Genomic DNA, 19,097 nt, shown 5'->3' with positions numbered 1-19,097 from the left:
AAACGTAAGTTGTTTTATCTTTCTAACTTTGTATAGTAAAGTTTATTTTTGTTTGTTCGAAAACCATAGGATCTTGTGACTTTATTCTCTTAGCAACTTCCTTGAATTTCAAACTTTGTCTGCTTTATACAAAACATTGTTTGATTGAATTGTACCAAGCATTTGGGAATCTAGTCTAGGATCATGACATTATGATTAGGTTATGTTCGTGACATAGCTGGATGTATGTGGAAGCAATGAGGGGTGGGTGTGAGCTGGCACCATTGGTCATTGTCGTTTTCTTATTCATTCATGGGATATGTGTGTTGTTGGCTGGGACAGCATTTATTGCCCATTCCTGATTGTCCTTGAAGTGGCTTGCTAGGCCATTTCAGAGGGCATTTAAGAATCAACCACGTTGCCGTGGATATGTATGGTGTCATCTGTAGGTTAAACCAGGCAAGGCTTGCAGATTACCTTCCCAAAGGCCTTCAGTGAAGTGGATGGATTTTTTTTACAACAATCAATAATGGTTTCATAGTCATCATTGGGCTTTTAATTCCAGATTCAGGTTTTACCATCTACCTTGGTGGGATGTGAACCCAGATCCCCAGAGCGTTAACTCCTGTGTCTCCAGATTACAAGCCCAGTGGAAATTCCAATATATCACCTCCTCCCTTAAAGGGTGAGGATGGGATGGGTGTGAGTCCTGCCTGCTAGGGAGTGCGTCTGGATACTTGATGGAGGTGTGGTGTATTGAGCAGCATAAGATGTTGGTGGAGTTCCATGTGGGAATTCAATATTCCCTCTGATATTTAGTTGCTATGCCTGGAGACCTTTTTAAAATGCATGGCTGCTTTAAATTTCTTTGTGTGGCTGTCTCACACATTACTTATCCCAGAACGATATGTTCCGGGATATCTCGTTCCAGAGGTTCCAGATGGCTACTTGGCAGAATGTTGCCTGGCTACACACCATTGCAGCTCAGCAACAACATTACGGGAAATGTCATGTGAAGATCATTCACTAATATACATCAAGTGCATGGCGCCATTAGACTGCTTGGGGTGCTGTTGCCACATCCTAAGGATCAAACACTGGGGATGAAATTTTCAAGCGCTTTCCACCAGTGAGATCTTCTGGTCCCACCAACGGCGGAGGGTGGGGGGGCATGCAAAGCCCCGGCAGGATAGGGAGATTCCTCCATTGTCCGCTGCAGGAAAATAAAGGGGCGGGGGGGGTGGAGCTGTGTCTGCGCATCTTGCTCCATTCACCTGACGAAGGAGCAGCGCTCTGAAAGCTTGTGATTTCAAATAAACTTGTTGGACTATAACTAGTGTTATCTGATCTCTCATCTTGTCCACGCAGTCCAACACCAGCATCTCTAAATCATGAGCATTATTAGAATTATAAAATTCCTACATTATATGTAATGATAGCAATTGCATCTCCATATGGGCACCAAGCGTTAAATCATAGGCCCCACAGAAACAGAGAGGAATCTGCTGAGATCAAACCAAGAACATATATGCCAAGAGTCTGAAACTAGACCCCTGTACCAATGAAGGGCAGTGCCTTCACTGTTCCCATACATCAGCCCATTTAACAATTATATATTGAAGGGATTTTCTCCATTGTCTAAATCGAGTCCCTTGTAGGCCTGGGCCTAGTGGACAAAATGGCCTTATTTGGCACCAATTGACATAAAAGAAATATGTGTCACTCCTGACGTCTGCGTCAATCGGAGTATGAAGTATCCCACTTCGCTGCAGTGCTGCTGATGGGGAAAAAAATTCACATGAATGTTGTTGGGAGTGTTCCTTTAAAGTTTGGGCGAAGTACAGAGGGCTGTGTTTGACTTGAGATAAGGCATTAGCCTTGTTTTAGCAGTAATGCTCTCCCCATTGATTCAGAGGGTCATGGGTTCAGGTCCAATTGTCAGATGGAGATCCTAGGCAGAATTTTCCCATCCCGCTTACCACAGGAATTGTAGCGGGCGAGGTAGGTTCATGCAAAGGTCCGTTGACCTTAGCTGAGATTTTCCAATCTTGGGGCGAGAGGGCTGGAAAATCCAGTTCCCCTGTCCTCCCAGTGGATTTGAGAGACCCACAGCATTATTCAAAGAGAAGCAGAGGAGTTCTTTGTAAGCTAGACCACATTTACCCTTTAACCATCATCAAAAATAGCTCAACTAATCATTTAGCTCATTGCTGCTTCTTGGGTCTTCTGTAAGTAAATTCGTTTTCTGCATTACAGGAGTGACCACAGGTTAGAAGTATTTCAATGGCTATATAAAGCATTTTGGATGAACTGAGGCAGCGGATATATGAATGTAAATTCCTCCTCTCCAATTTCTTGTTTGAGCATGTCTGATGCTGATACTCGCATACCAGAGCACTCCCCCACCCCCCACAGCAAATAGAAAGTGTCCTATTCCCCAGTTCTAATATCTGTCACTTCAGATTCAAACAAAAAAGGTGGTAATTTCTCCAGTTTCCTTTTCTGAGTCCTCAGCTTGAGTTATTGTCCATCATCACTGTGAGATGCCTAAAAATTAATCCCTGTAACTTCAAGTTTTTCTTCACATTTTTGGTCTGTACTACCCTTATCACATCCCTACTCCTCAGCACCCATCCACTACCACACCACCGCTGCCACCCCACCTCCCATTTCAGGTTTTCATTAAGATCCAGACTCCAATGTTTCTGATCATGAATACACTGAGGCATTAGAGTTCAGCAACTTGTCTGAACACAGCAGCAACTGGGAAGAAATCACCCTGATGGGTTGTTACAAGTGGCATATGAATTGAGGAGGCTGACACTTGGTAAAGAGAAAAATCCAACTTCAGACAAAACAGAGAACATTAATTGGTAGTTATACTTCAGACTGAGCACAAGACAGACAAAACCAGTCATAGTATCAACCAATGAACACTATGAGGTCAGTTTCTCTCTTACACTGAATCATGTAGAAGTTGCAGCATGAAACAAGACTGTTTTGCCCAATCAGTCCTTGTTGGAGTTATCTTTGGCATGAATCCCCTATGTTCCATGATGTTTACCGCACACACACACACACACACACAAACACACTCCCCCCCACCCCCATTGATCAAACTCCTAGTTAACTTAATCTTTAGTAGCTGACATGATCTTTGCTTCAATCACTAGATTTGGCAGTGCATTCTGCAATCTCATGTCCCTATGTGGATAAAAATACTTTTGTTTTGCTCTCTGTCCTGAATCACTGACATTTAATATGGCATATATTCTCAGAAAAAAATGTTTTGGATTGATACTGCAGTGCAAAACTAAGCAATTATCCTCTGAATCTGACAATAAACCACAGCCAAACCTCCCATTTCAGGTGTCTGTAAAAATCACCAAAGCACCAGCTGAAGGTGAGCTCAGTGTCCTGGACAATGCTCATCCCAGGGCCATCATTGTCAAAACGAGATCACTTGGTCGTTTATATTGGTGCTGTTTGTGGGATCGTCCTGTACACCACTTTGAAAGTCATTCCACTTGAAACAACTCACTCGGGGCATTGCTTTTACACTTTTCTAAGAGATAAAATAAGATGCTGTAAAAATTAAATAACTTTCTAGCTTTTAAAAATCCACTAAGGATTCATCTATGGGACCCATGTGAGCATACAGCACCTGATTGTGAAGAATCATTTTGGCCAGAATTTTATGCTGCTCGGATAAGCGGGCACCAAACCGGAATTGCGTGACATTATGGAAGAAGATTCTGAGCTTGTGTTTCAATGCCATCTTCCACTCGTGTGATATTTTGGTCGGCAGGCCCAAGCGAGAGTTGGGAAATCACTAACCGACAATAAAGTGGGCAACTTTGCCCATTAAGGGGGCAATTAAACGCAATTTTATGTGGCCCGTCTGCTTACGCGGTTGGCGGGTGAGCCGATTGGCCAAGAGGCTTCAATATTCTAGCTGCCACCTTGATCCAGGGTGGGATAAAATGTCAGCGCTGAAATAAAATTGAAAAAAGGTTCCTGTGCCTGGGATTTCTGTTTGAATGTGCTGCCTAGGCACTCTTTTCATAGCTTCTCCATCACAATTTATTTTTCACAGGTCTGCAGCTCCCTGAGACAACTTCACAGTGGCTGCGAGCACAACAGGAACACCAGCTCACACCCTCCCCTTTCTCTGTGGCCACCCTCTTCCCACTCTCCCCAGCAGCACTGAGAAATTCCCAGCATGCACTTCATACTGCCTGTACATTAATTGCACAGTAAGAAGTCTCACAACAGTAGATTAAAGTCCAATAGATTTATTTGGCAGCACAAGCTTTCAGAGTCTCATGCTCCTTCTCACCTGAAGAAGGAGGCTGAGACTCCAAAAGCTTGTGCTGCCAAATAAACGTGTTGGACTTTAACCTGGCGTTGTGAGACTTCTTACTGTGCTTACCCCAGTCCAACGCCGACATCTCCATATCATTAATTGGACAGCCAGCATGAGACTGCTTTCCGGGGCTGATCAAGGCCGGAAGTGAGTTTCAAACCCCCTTCTGGGTCCACCGAGTGCACTTAGCAACCTGGGCTTTAAGGTCTGGATTTCCCCTCCTAAACCTCTCTTTGTCTCTCTCTCTCTCTCACACCTTTACAATACCCTTTTAAACCTCTTTATCTAAGCTTTCAGTAACATGTCTTAATATGGCTTTACGTAATTTGGGATCAAATTCCACCTGATTATACTCCTGGGATGTTAAAGGTGCTATATAGATGCAAATTACTGTTGGTCTTTTGACAGAAAGCAAAGTGCTGAGGTGCCTTTGAACATTGGCCCCTACTATTTTCCAATATAATTTTGATTTAATGCTGAAGTATATGGATGAGGAAGGCCATTCACTAAATTGTTTTCAATGAGCAGTACTAAGTGCGGTTACATTGCAACCAGGTACAGCTGAGCCCTAGTGTAGTAAGCACTTGCATTCATTGCCTGCATCGCACACAAGATGAGTAATCTGAGCCAACTGTAACAAAGAAGGGAGATTCGGTTGAGGTGTATAAGATTATGACAGGTTTAGATAAGGTTAACAAAGAGAAGCAATTTCCATGATGGGTCAGGGCTTAGGATCCAAGATTTTGGACGAGAGATACACAGCGCATGGTAATGAGCCAAAATTCGCCATCTAGCATGGATGTTGGAATCAATTATTTCAAAATTAAATTGCAAGTGCACGTGAGGGAAAAAACTTTCAGGAATACAAGGATTGAGGGTGGGGGGGTGGGGGGTGAAGAGGTGGGGAGGGAGTGGGACTCAATGGATTGCTCTACAGTGAACCAGCATAAAGCTGATGGGTTGAATGTGTTCATTATGCAGTGGAGTGTCTCTGTGACTTGTACAACCATGCATTACATCATGACAAAACAGGTTTATCATTTATCTGGGTAAAATATTTCCTTTGTGACCATTTTGACAGGTGAAGCTTGGATAACTAACCCCGCTTGATATGCAGGCATCATAATCCTTAATCTGTCCATAACATTTAGATGGTTTTCTTGCCAAAACAGCACTAAAAAAAGTACTCTGCCAGGTAATACCTGATTATCATAAGGTGGAACCTATTTCTGAAGATCACATCAAAGCGATCCCTCAGGTAGCGAGCCCTTTAAGAACAGCCATTTATCAATCCTATAAAAGTAGGCATTTCCAACCCACCCTTGGTGAGAATACCAATTTGCCAATCATGAACAAACCCACCAAGGTCAATGATAAATCAAGCCCCATGAACAGGAAGCCCACCCATCCCACCAGCCAGCTAATTTGACTAGTGACCAGCCTTCACAAGAACTTGACTCTCTTAGTCTATGACTTTCCACCGAGCTTGAGGGTTAAGAAGAAATTACTCCTTGACTCATCAGTTATTGTCTCCAAACCACAGCGACCACACATAAAACTGGCACTCACCAGAGTTCCTGAAACTGTATCGGCCTTTAAAGAATCTTAAACGCTTTAAGTTAAACATGCTAATCTCAGCACACGCCAGCATGATCACTGAGTGCTCTTCAGAATCCCCAAACAACCCTTCCTCCTTTTCCCCACTCAATTCACAGGAAGTGAGACTCTAGTTCCCGTACGCCTTGTGCTCAGTCTCACTTTTCATTAACCATTTCACCAGCATTAACACACTCTTATTAACATATGCATGGTACCTTTCTATTGGTAGAATGGATCAGGCCATTCCCAATTTGCATGAATCATTGATAAGGCTGCAAATGGAACATGATTGCACTCTTGCATTTCCATGGGGAGGTAGCTCGGTGGCACTGTGGTTAGCACTTGGTTCGATTCCCAGCTTGGGTCACTGTCTGTGCGGAGTCTTCGTGTCTCCCCGTGTCTATATGAGTTTCGTCCGGGTGCTCCGGTTTCCTCCCACAGTACAAAAAACGTGCTGGTGCATTGGCCATACTAAATTCTCTAAATTTTGAAATAATTGATTCCAGTGTAGCTGAACAGGCGCTTGAGTGTGGTGACTAGGGGATTTTCACAGTGACTTCATTGCAGTGTGAACGTAAGCCTATTTGTTACATTAATAAATAAACTTAAACCCATCAGAACGTAGATTGGTAACAGAGCCGCATCAGTTACCTTTCCCATGCTCCCTTTGTCTGTAGACTTTATTTAAAACCCATCTTAATTCACATCAAATTCTACGCATATGTCATCCATGTGCTTGCTGACCTGCATTAATTCCCAGCAACCAATTTAAAATTTTTATCATCATGTTTCAATTTCTACATCCCCTCTTGTCTCTCCCTATTTCTGTAACTGTGATGAGCAACCTAGGCTAGTGAGTGACCCTCCTTCATCTCAGTGGGCTTCAAGATTGAAATCAGGCTTGTTCACTAACCAAGACCCATGAATGAGATTAAATATATTTATTACATGCTAAATATTTCAAAATATGTCATTGGGAATACTCAATTATTTAAATATTAATATAACTGTCATCAATATTAAATGGTAAAGACAAAAGAAGTATTTACACTTAGGCTGCAGAGGGACTGCACGGCTCTCTCAGTCAATGTCGTGTGCAATTAGCATGCACCTCACTTTGCTTGTCTTTAATTTTCCTGCCTATCACATCAGTCATACCAGTAGGAAAAAACTATGGAAATTAGCGGAATGCAGCAACACTTCACATGGGCAACAGTCAACAAATGTCTCATGCGCCACACTCAGGACACAGATGGGCCGAATGTGTCCCCTAGGCTGCAGGTTGCCCACCATTGCTCTGTAACCTCTTCCAGCCCTTCCAGATCTCTGGCCACAAAATAAAAATTGCGATATAAACGCAATTTTGTTGATGAAGCTGGCTCTAACTTGGCAGCATGGGACCAGCACACAGTCTTTGACCTAGAGTTGCTTGTACAAATTGAGCAATGTGTCAAATCAGGTGTGAAGGAAAATATCTGGAATTATTCAAGAATTGCAAGGGACTAATCTACTCCTTCCATAATTAGACAGAAATTATTGGGACAAACAGTCCTTCTTTTTGACACTGCCTCACAGCTGCTGGCCTCAGCTCTGCTGTTGCAGACTGTTATGGCCTGTAGCAGCCATTATAGACCACCATATACAAGAGGCACTAGGGGGGGAAGGGGGGTAGTGCACACCAACAATCTAACTGAAGCATTTGAGTTATTCTGATCTTATTGAATCATGATGTGGAGATGCCGGCATTGGACTGGGGTAAACACAGTGAGAGGCCTCATAACACCAGGTTAAAGTCCAACAAGTTTATTTGGTAGCAAAAGCCACTAGCTTTCAGAACACTGCTCCTTCATCAGGTAAGTGGGAGTCCTGTTCACAAACAGGGCATATAAACTCAATTTACAAACTAATGGTTGGAATGCACCTTTATATGCCCAGTTTGTGAACAGAACTCCCACTTATCTGAAGAAGGAGCAATGCCACATTCCAGCGCCCATTCGGGTACACTGAGTGAGAATTTAACACGGCCGACGCACCTAACAGCGCATCTTTCAGACTGTGGGAGGAAACTGGAGCACCCAGAGGAAACCCACGCGTTCACAGGGAGAACGTGCAGGCTCTACACAGACAGTGACCCAAGCTGGGAATTGAACCCATAAGAACATAAGAAATAGGAGCAGGAGTAGGCCATCTAGCCCTTCGAGCCTGCCCCGCCATTCAATAAGATCATGGCTGATCTGAAGTGGATCAGATCTACTTTCCTGCTTTCTCCCCATAACCCTTAATCCCCCTATCAGAAACCTATCTACCCGTGACTTAAATATATTCAGCGAGGCAGCCTCCACCACTTCAACGGGCAGAGAATTCCAGAGATTCACCACCCTTTGACTGAAGAAGTTCCTCCTCAATCTGGGTCCCTGACACTGTGAGGTGGCAGTGATAGCCACTGTGCCACCGTGATTTGAAGGTCAATCTCCAGGATGCTGCTGTGTGCAACTTTGAAGAAAAATCACAGGAATGTTAACGTACCTGCAACTTCCCAACCATTCCCCCTGCAATATCATTCCTCTTGTTAGGAATCCAGATTGATCTTCTCCCGAGGCTATCCACATTCAATACATTGGCCATATGTGGTTAAGTGAGAATCCAGGGCTGGCTAACTAAGCATGATTAATAAATTTCAAATGATACCATTATTGGGCCTGCGATCTCAATAGTCATATTTGCATGGCAGATGCAGGTGAACCTTAATTTTTTGTACATTTGATGAGAAAATTGGTAGATGAAAAACAGTCTGTAAATGTATTTTTGATCATTCCAAGTATTTAACTCTTGTTAACGAAACGGTGGTCAATTTTGGTGAATAAACATATGTATTTTAAGTACATTTACCTTATTGTGCAAGAAGTTTTAACTCAAATTGGTGCATGTGGTAATAATCTCTATGGCCTAGTGTATAGGTCACTGAACTGACAAACCTACAGACCCAAGGCAATGCTGTGGGGTTCCAGGTGTGAATCCCACTGCACTATAGCATCCCTACAGTACAGAAAGAGGCCCTTTGGCCCATCGAGTCTGCACTGACCACAATCCCACCCAAGCCCTACCCCCAATCCGTACATATTTTACCCACTAATCCTCTCTAACCTTTGCATCTACAGTCAATTTAGCATGGCCAATCAACCTAACCAGCACATCTTTGGATTGGGGGAGGAAACCAGAACACCCAGAGGAAACCCAAGACACGAGGAGAACGTGCAAACTCCACACAGACAGTGACCCAAGCCAGGAATCGAACCCAGGTCCCTGGAGCTGTGAAGCAGCAGTGCTAACCACTGTGCTACCATGCCGCCCACATTAAATGATAAAAATTCTGTGGCAGGCTGGATGAGATGACTTAAAAAACACATTGTGTCCATAGCAGAACCTGTGCCTCATCCACGGTTTCTATTATACAATGTTGTCGTGGGCCAGGCTTCTGAGGCCTATGAATTCAACTCAAATTGTTCGTTTCTTTTTGGAGATTGAATCTAGGAAGTGGTCTTGTGAAGGTTGTGTAGCAACTGCCTAATCTACTTCCTCTCAAACCAGTGGCTAAGCCACACAAAAAGCTTGAGGCGCCACACAAATTCTCAACAAACAAGGTCTCACAGTCCTGCTGTAGTTTCATCAGCCTCGAACCAACACCTAAATACTGGGACTGTGCGATGGTTATCTTATAGGGCTAACAGAATGTGTGCTCCAATTCTTCTCTGATAGTTTAAGAATTTGAATTCTGCGCTTCAAGATAATAAACCAGAAATTTAAAAAAACAGGAAATAGCAGTAGTAGACCATTTGGCCCTTCGAGCCTGCTCCACCATTCAATATGATTATGGCTGATACTCTACCTCAATGCCATATTCCCACTTTCTCCCCATACCCATTAATGCCATTAAAGGTGACTTGTAAAAAGCCACAAATTAATGAATGTCCTTTAGCAAAAAAACCACAACCTAAAGAACAGGTGGTGGGTTTAATTTATTTATTAGTGTCACAAGTAGACTTACTGCAGCAACATTACCATGAAAATCCCCTAGTTGTCACACTCCAGCACCTCTTCGGGTACATTGAGGGAGAATTTAGCTTGGCCAATGCATCTACCCAGCACATATTTTGAAGTGCGGAAGGAAACTCTCACAGACACAGGAAGAATGTGCAAACTCTACATAGACAGTGGTCCAAGCCAGAAATTGAACCCGGGCCCCCTGGCGCTGTGAGGCAGCCATATTAACCACTGTGCCACCCATAGAGTGATGAAAAGCAGGATGGAGAAAGTGCAGGAGATTCATCAGTTAGCTGATAACCAGGATGTTTCATAGAATCGTTGAATCCTACAGTGCAGAAGGAGGGTGTTTGGGTCTGCACCAAACATAATCCCAGCCAGGCCCTATCCCTATAACCCCATGTTTTTATCCCATCTAGTCTCCCTGACACCAAAGAACAATTTAGCATAGTCAATCCACCTAACCCGCACATGTTTGGACTGAGGGAGGAAACTGGAGCACCTGGAGGAAACGCATGCTGACATGGGGTGAGTGCACAAACTCCACAGACAGTGACCCAAGTTGGGAATTGAACCCAAGTCCCTAGTGTTGTGAAACAGCGATGCTAATCACTATGCCACCATGCTGCCCATTCAAGCACATTCCAAACTACCTATGGCCCAAGCACACAGGGTTACATCGCAGCCCACTATTAGGCAAGAATGAAGAGGTGCTCATTAAGAACAGACATTCAGACAGCATCTGCTGGAAGGAGTACTTTGAAGACTTTTACAGAGACTCGGTCTTCAACAAGAGCGTCCTGGAGTGCATCCCACAGCCTGCTACCCACCACCGTCCCAGCACAACTCTAATCGAGCACGAGGTGGAAGAGGACACCTGACAGCTAAAGAACAACAGGGCATCAGGAGAAGATGGAATCCCCATGGAAGCACTATTGGTGTGAATACATGGCCTAATTTATGTGGAAGGAGGAGAACATACCAGGACTCTCAATGCAATAATTATGACATCTTCACGAAAGGTGACAAGTCCAACTGCAGTAACTAAAGAGGAATTTCCCTGCTATTGGCCATAATGAAGGGCATCGCAAGAGTCCTCCTGAGTCACCTTCTCCCTGTGGGCTGAAGAGCTCCTCCCAAAGTCGCAATGTCGATTCTGCCCACTAAGGGGCACAATGGATACACTGGCAGCAACAAGGGAAATGCAGGGAACAGAACCAATCCTTGTATATGGCCTTCATTGTCCTAACAAAGATCTTCAATTCTGTCAGCTGCAAGGGATTATGGGATGTTCTCCATTTCCGCTGCCCCCAAAGGTCTGTCACTGTCCTCTTCTGCCTGCTCTCCAATGACATGCAAGCTATGGTCAAAGAACAAAGATCAAAGAAAATTACAGCACAGGAACAGGCCCTTCAGCCCTCCAAGCCTGCACCAACCATGTGTCCAACTTATCTAAAACTCCCTACCCTTCTAGAGACCCTCTATTCCCATCCTATTCATGTACTTGTCAAGACCCCCCCTTAAAAGCCATTACTGCATCCGCTTCCACTACCTCCCCCAGCAACAAGTTCCAAGCACCCACTAGTTTCTGTGTAAAAAACCACATACAGATTTTAAACCTTGCCCCTTGCATCTTAAACCTATGCCCCCTAGTAATTGACTCTTCCACTCTGGGACAAAGCTTCTGACTATCCACTTTGTCCATGCCTCTCACAATCTCGTAGACTTCTATCAGGTCTCCTTTCAACCTTGGTGAGAACATACCAAGTTTCTCCAACCTCTCCTCACAGTTAATGCCCTCCATACTGGGCAACATCCAATCTTTTCAGTACCTTCTCCAAAGCCTCCACATCCTTCTGATAGTATGGCGACTAGAATTGAGCACTATATTCCAAGTACAGCCTAAATAAGGTTCTATAAAGCTGTAATGTGACTTGCCAATTTTTAAACTCAATACCCCAGCCAATGAAGGAAAGCATGCCTTGTGCCTTCTTCACTAGCTTCTCCACCTGCATTGCTACTTTCAGTGACCTGTGTACCTGCACACCTAGATCTCTTTGCCTATCAATACTCTTAAGGGTTCTGACATTTGCTCTATATTTACTAGTATGTATATTTCCTATCTATACTAGACCTTCCAAAATGCACCACTTCACATTTGTCTGGATTAAACTCCACTGCCACCTCTCCGCCCAAATTTCCAACTGATCTATATCCCACTGTATCCTCTGACGGTCCTCATCGCTATCCGCAAATCCACCAACCTTTGCGTCATCTGCAAACTTACTAATCAATCCAGTTACATCTTCCTCCAAATCATTTATATATATTACAAACAGTAAAGGTCCCAGCACTGACCACTGAGGAATACCATTTGTCACAGTCCTCCATTCAGAAATGCATCCTTCCACTGCTACCCTCTGTCTTCTTTGACCAAGCCAGTTTTGTATCCACTTTGCCAACTCACCTCTGATCCCATGCAATTCACCTTCAGCACCAGTCTGCCATGAGGCACCTTGTCAAAGGCATTATGAAGTCCATGTAGACAACATCCACTGCCCTACCCTCATCAATCATCTTTGTTACTTCCTCAAAAACTCGATCAAGTTCGTGGGACATGACATCCCCTTCACAAAACCATGCTGCCTCTCACTAATATGTCCACTTATTTCCAAGTGGGAATAAATCCTGTCTCGAAGAATCCTCTCCAATAATTTCCCTACCACTGATGTAAGGCTCACCAGCCTGTACCTAGCTGAGTTATTCTTGTCACCCTTCTTAAACAAAGGAACAACATTGGCTATTCTCCACTCCTTTGGGAGTAGCCTGTAGCCAGTGAGGATACAAAGATTTCTTTCAAGCCCCAGCAATTTCTTCCCTTGCCTTTCTCATTCAGAGATATAACCCATCAGGCCCTGGGGACTTGTCCAACTTAACGTTTCTCAAGAACCCCAATACCTCCTTTTTGATCTCAACATGATTCAAACTATCTACACATCCTTTCCCAGACTCATCATCCACTAAGTCGTTCTCTTTGGTAAATGCTGACACAAAGTACTCATTTAACTCTGACCAATGGATCCACCACAGACCTAATTAACATTTGATCTGAGGTTAGGCAAGGCTATGTCACTGAATGAACACTCTTACTGAACTTCCTTGCTGCAAAGCCCTCATCTCACCCTCAGCAAGCTCCCCGCTGGAGCGGAGCTAAACTACAGAACTCTGCCGCCTGCAGCCAGATCCAAGGTTGGCCCATTCTCTTTCACTGCACTACAGTTGTAGTGAACCCTCCCTCAGCCTTCTCTGCTCTAAGGAGAACAATCCCAGCCTAACCAGCTTCTCTTCATAGCTGAAATGCTCCAGCCCAGGTTACATCCTGGTGAATCTCCTCTCCACCCTCTCTAAGTGCAATCACATCCTTCCTATAATGTGGAGACCTGAACTGTGCGCAGTACTCTAATTGTGGCCTAATGGGTGTTTTACACAGCTCCATCATACCCTCCCTGCTCTTATATTCTGTGCCTCAACTAATAAAGACAAGTATCCCATATACCTTACTAACCAGCTTTTCTAAGTGTCCTGCCATTTTTAGGAATCTTTGGACATGTACCCCAAGGTCCTTCTAATCCTCTGCTTAGGGAATTCCAGACATCAAGGATGTCCATTTAAATGTATATATACTTTTATTTAATTCACATACTCCAGAACCAAAGTAAGCTTCCAACTTTGCAGTAATACACCAAGAACAGCTTTCCTTCTGTGACGTTAACTTTATATTAGTAAAATGAACAATTCCATCTTGAATTAACCCCCTGCAGGCCTTGTATCTATCCTTTCCATTCTCCAGTCACACTTGCCTTGAAGTAACTCTGGATTCAACTCATTATGCACAAGTCCCCAAGGTGCATGCCTGGTGGCCATTCTACTTTGGCAGCTAATTGCAATCTTTCCTGAACCTGGTTTCTGTGTCTTCCATCTCTCTCTGTCAATAGGATGATTGTGTAAAGGGGACCACAATGCTCCCGACTCCTGACCTTCCACCCAGCATTGCTGATTGCAATGCCCAAGTGGGAATGGCAAGCAGAGACCCCAATGTATCAGCCATCATTCTGTGGTAACACGCTCACTTCTGACTGAAAAATTCAGGCCCTGTTCCAAACATAAGAACATAAGAAATAGGAGCAGGAGTAGGCCATCTAGCCCTTCGAGCCTGCCCCGCCATTCAATAAGATCATGGCTGATCTGTCGCTGCTCAGTTCCACTTTCCCACCCTCTCCCCATAACCCTTAATCCCCTCTCTTATCAAAAACCCATCAACCCACGTCTTAAAAATATTTAGCGAGGCAGCCTCCACCACTTCAACGGGCAGAGAATTCCAGAGATTCACCACCCTTTGAGTGAAGAAGTTCCTCCTCAACTCCGTTCTAAACCGCCCCCCTTTTATCTTGAGGCTGTGCCCCCTAGTCCTACTGTCTTTTTTGAGCGGGAAGAGTCTCTCCACCTCTATCCTATCCATCCCATTCATCATCTTATACGTCTCAATGAGATCTCCCCTCATTCTTCTAAACTCTAACGAGTACAAGCCCAGTTTATTCAGCCTCTCCTCATAGCTCAACCCCCTCAACTCCGGTATCAGCCTAGTAAACCTCCTCTGCACTCTCTCCAAGGCCAAAATATCTTTGCGCAGGTGCGGCGCCCAAAACTGCACACAGTACTCCAGCTGCGGCCTCACCAATGCCCTATACAGCTGCAGCAAGACCTCCCTACTTTTATATTCAATCCCCCTCGCTATGAAGGCCAGCATCCCATTCGCCTTCCTGACCACCTGCTTCACCTGCAAGCTGGGTTTTTGCGACTCATGCACAAGGACCCCGAGGTCCCTGTGCACCGTCGCCTGCTGCAGTTTTTCGCCCCGTAAGTAATAGTCCTTCCTACCATTCTTCCTACCAAAGTGGACCACCTCACACTTGCCAACATTAAATTCCATTTGCCATTTCCTGGCCCATTCGCCCAGCCTTTGTGCCCAAAGACTTGGCACAAAAGCTAGATCGACACGTCAGTGCTGTATTGAGAGAGTGTTGCACTGTGTGAGGTGCCACCTTCCAGATTAAATGTTAAACCAAGGCTGTGTCTGCCTTCTCAGCTGGATGCGAAACATTCCAAGACGCTAATTGAAGCAGAGCAAGGAGTGTTCTCTGTTTCCTGTCATTAATTATCCCACAGCCCACACTGCTAAGACAGATTGCCTACTCATCACTTCATCATCGTTTCTGGGATCTTGCTGCCACATGTTTACCACTGCATTTCCTGAATTAGAGAAGTGACTGCTTGCTCATTGCTGCACTAGTGTGTGTCGGCCTGGATTATGTACAGAAGCCTCTGGAGTTGCAAACATAGGAACCCAGCTCCATCTACTGGATAATCCAGCACTGGACACATAACAAGACCTAGGATGAAATGAAGTGTACTTTATACAACATCTGAGAGGCTCCCCTGTATTCGATGGTGTGATGCTAAGAAGTACAAATATAGCACCATCACAAGTCTCTGTTTACAGAGAAATTGTTTATTTAATGGGAAGAACTGCTAGTGCACCATTTTAAATTCAGGGTCAGGCCATTTAGGAATGAAAATGAGGAAGCATATTCTCACATCAGCGGAAATTTACAGCTGAAAGTTGTGGTTGTTGTGGGCCAATTGAAATTTTCAAAGCTGAGATCCATAGATTGCTGTTGGGTAAGAATATCAAGAGGAACAAGGCAGATAACTGGAGTGATGAGACAATGTTTTGACCTGTTTCTAACAGGTTTTCTCCCTTAACATCCAGTGATCTGACACCTAAGTTTCACAATCCTACCACAAGTGTTGTCCATTGCTTGTCTGCATCCAAGTATACTAACCTCCGTCTGAAATGGCCACTGCCTAGAAAAGAACATCAAAAAGACATAAGAGACTTCATTCACAGCGCTGAAGAAGATTAAACCAATTTGACTTTACAGTATTCATGACTGTATACTTGTACACACCAACATCGTAACTCACAACTCCTACCTGATCCCTAGATACTAGTTATAAATATCAGCAGTAATTCCCCTCATTGGAAAAGATAACTGTTTCTGTCACAGGCCAATAAAGATAGTGAACGTCAATGAGTCAGATGATCTTTTCTCTTTTTTGTTATACTGAAATATCTGCATACTCCCACCTCTCTGGTATTGTCTACCACTCTTTGCCATGTTATGGGCACTATGTAAATGCAAATTGTTGTTATATCATATTTGGCTTTGCTTTTGTTCTTTTTAAAAATAGTTTGCAGGTCCCTGAGTGTTTGAGCGTGGTGCCAAGTCGGGTGGAGCAGTAACGTTAAGGGTTTGATCCCTGGTCTCGGTTAATCTCATTGAATGAAGCAGTACCAGTGTTTGATAAACCTTATCGAATTGCTCGGGGAGGTAACAGACATGGAAGATGGGGGTAACAGAATGGATGCACTACACATGGACTTCAGGAAGGTCTTTGACAAGATAATGCGCAGGAGACGAGTGGAAGCGGTTAAATTATATGAAATCAGGGGGAGGACAGCAAATTGAATTACAGATTCATCATAAGAGGGAAAATAGAATGTAGGAACCAAGGGCAGAGTAATCGGAGGGTACTATCCTTAGGGCCTGCTGCCACTTCTGTACACATGGCTGTCAATGATTTGGATAGATGCTTGGAGGGAGTGGTGCTGAAATTTGCAGGTGACACCAAAACATGAGATAGAGGTAATTCTTTTAAAGACCAAAGGAAAGTCCAAAGGAAGACTGCATACGAGGAAGAGTGTTCTAATAAGTTACAGATAGAATTCAATATCATTGAGTGTGAGGTGGCACACTTTGGTAAATAAAATTATACACAAATAATTAAAAACTGAATCAAAGAAAAGTGGAGCCAGGGTTGATTCCAGCCTTGGGTGACTCTGTGTGGAGTTTGCACATTCTCCCCTTGTCTGCGTGGCTTTCCTCTGGGTGCTCCAGTTTCCTCCCTCAGTCCAAAGGTGTGCAGGTTAGGTGGATTGGTCACACTAAATTGCCCCTTAGTGTCCAAAGATGTTTAGATTAGGTGGATTAGCCATGGTAAATGCATGGGCTACACAGATAGTGTTGGGGGCGGGGGAGAGGGGGAATTGGGATGAAGGGGTGGATCTCGATAAGATGGTCTTTCAGAGAGTCAGTGAGGCTCTATGGACTGAATGGCCTCCTTCTGCACTGTGGGGATTCTGTGGTTCTGTGGAATAGCAGAAGGATTTGGCGGTATAGGTTCACTAGACATTTAAAGGCTTAACAATTGGGAATGTGAGACATGGGTGAAAAGCAATGAATGGATACAGGAGTGAAGCTACACAGGCATGGTTACATGCAAGAGCAAGACTGACATGTTCTGAAATAAATGGAGAGAAGGTAGAAGGCAACATAAGGGAAAGTCAAACTAGAAACAAAGGTCGGTTAAAGTTTAGTTTGAGCTAAATCAGTGGCCAACTGATGTCCAAGTGAGCAAATAGGTGAGCAAGTATAACTCTTTCAAGGGCAGAGCTTTAAAGTATGTATTTCAATTAAATTAACTGTGTCCCGTGACCATATTGGAACAGCTATCATAAATGCAAAATACCGTGTTGGATTCGGAAACAAAAACAGAAAATGCTGGAAAATCTCAGCAGGTCTGACAGCGAGTATGGGAGAGAATAGAGCCAACGTTTCGAGTCTAGATGACCCTTCATCAGCTCTAGGGAGCTTGTGTTCAATGATCCCAACTGGGGGGTCAATTAGTGATTCCCTATGCAGATCATGGGGTTATCACACACATTATGGAGGGATTGCTATATGAACACAGTTTAAAATGGTTGGGACTCTACCCATTGGAATTTAGAATGAGAGGTGATCTCATTGAAGCATATAGGATTTTAAAGGGGCTTGACAGAGTAAATGAAGAGAGATTGTTTCCCTTCATGGGACACTCTAGGATCAGAGGGCATGATCCCAGAAAAAGGGTACCAATTTAAGGCTGAGACATGGAGGAATTTCTTCTCTCAGGAGGATCTCCTCACCACAGAGGTATATATTTTAGACTATGACAGAAAGATTTCTGATCAGTAAGGGAATCAATGGTTATGGGGAAAGGGCAGGGAAGTGAGGAATGTCAGATGAACCATGGTCCTACTGAACAGTGGAGCAAGCTTGGGGTCCAATCGGCGTCCTCCTGTTCCTATCTCATTTGGTCTTATGGTCTCTAGAAACAACACCAATAAGTCTAAAAGCTGAAATAACCAAATGTCTCTGGGGCCCCCATTGCTTGAACCATCAAATTGAGAATCAAGAAGCTTCTTAGTGATGCAAGTGTGAAAATATTCTATAGATCTTAAAAGTCCACAGGTAATAGGATTACAGATTAATTTCCCAAGAGAGATTAAAGAACAAAACAGAGAAGATGGAAATAAATTCAAACTGATATCTGATGTTACATATTTCTCAATATTTTTGTTTTAAGACTCTGTTAGGACAGAAACTTGTCAATGCTACGCACTGTTAAGTTCTGAACATAACAGACAGTAATCTTGAATTTGAATAATAATATAAAATGAGCAACATTGGATCAAACATCCATTACATCTCTTCTGATTTTAACCTCCATTCACATTAGTTGGGAGAGATGTATAATGTGTAAGTGTCTGCACGTTTCACACTATTGGCAAGAAATAGTAGATGAGGGTTGCTAACTGTGATTAAATATATTCCTGGAGGTTTCATTACATAACTTCCCACCACACTCCAACCATTATTCTGCCGACTTATCAATCTCAATGCCACACTTCCTTCCTACACCATAGAATCATAGAATCCCTACAGTGCAGAGAGACCATTCGGCCCATTGAACCTGCACCGACAACCCACCTAGCCCTATCCCTGTAACCCCACATATTTACCCTGCTAATCCACCTGACACTAAGGGGCAATTTACTGTATCAAATCAACGTAACCTGCACATCTTTGGAAACCAGGGCATCCAGAGGAAAGCCACGTAGACACGTGGAGAACGTGCAAACTCCACACAGACAGTGACCCAAGGCTGGAAT

General features: G+C 43.8%; 1 protein-coding gene across 1 annotated transcript in view; it reads right to left on the bottom strand.

Annotated features, from left to right (window-relative positions):
• Positions 1–19,097, bottom strand: part of LOC145351302 (regulator of G-protein signaling 14-like) — a 97,264-nt gene that overhangs the window by 54,567 nt on the left and 23,600 nt on the right. The window contains exon 2 of the mRNA XM_080200927.1: positions 15,889–15,910. Within this exon, the coding sequence (XP_080057053.1) occupies positions 15,889–15,910 (22 nt within the window). The remainder of the gene's footprint in view (positions 1–15,888; positions 15,911–19,097) is intronic.

This window comes from Carcharhinus amblyrhynchos, chromosome 13, assembly GCF_965287045.1.
Source record: "Carcharhinus amblyrhynchos chromosome 13, sCarAmb.v2.hapA, whole genome shotgun sequence".
In the NCBI taxonomy this organism is placed as follows: domain Eukaryota; kingdom Metazoa; phylum Chordata; class Chondrichthyes; order Carcharhiniformes; family Carcharhinidae; genus Carcharhinus; species Carcharhinus amblyrhynchos.
This window is presented reverse-complemented; position numbering and strand designations above follow the sequence as displayed.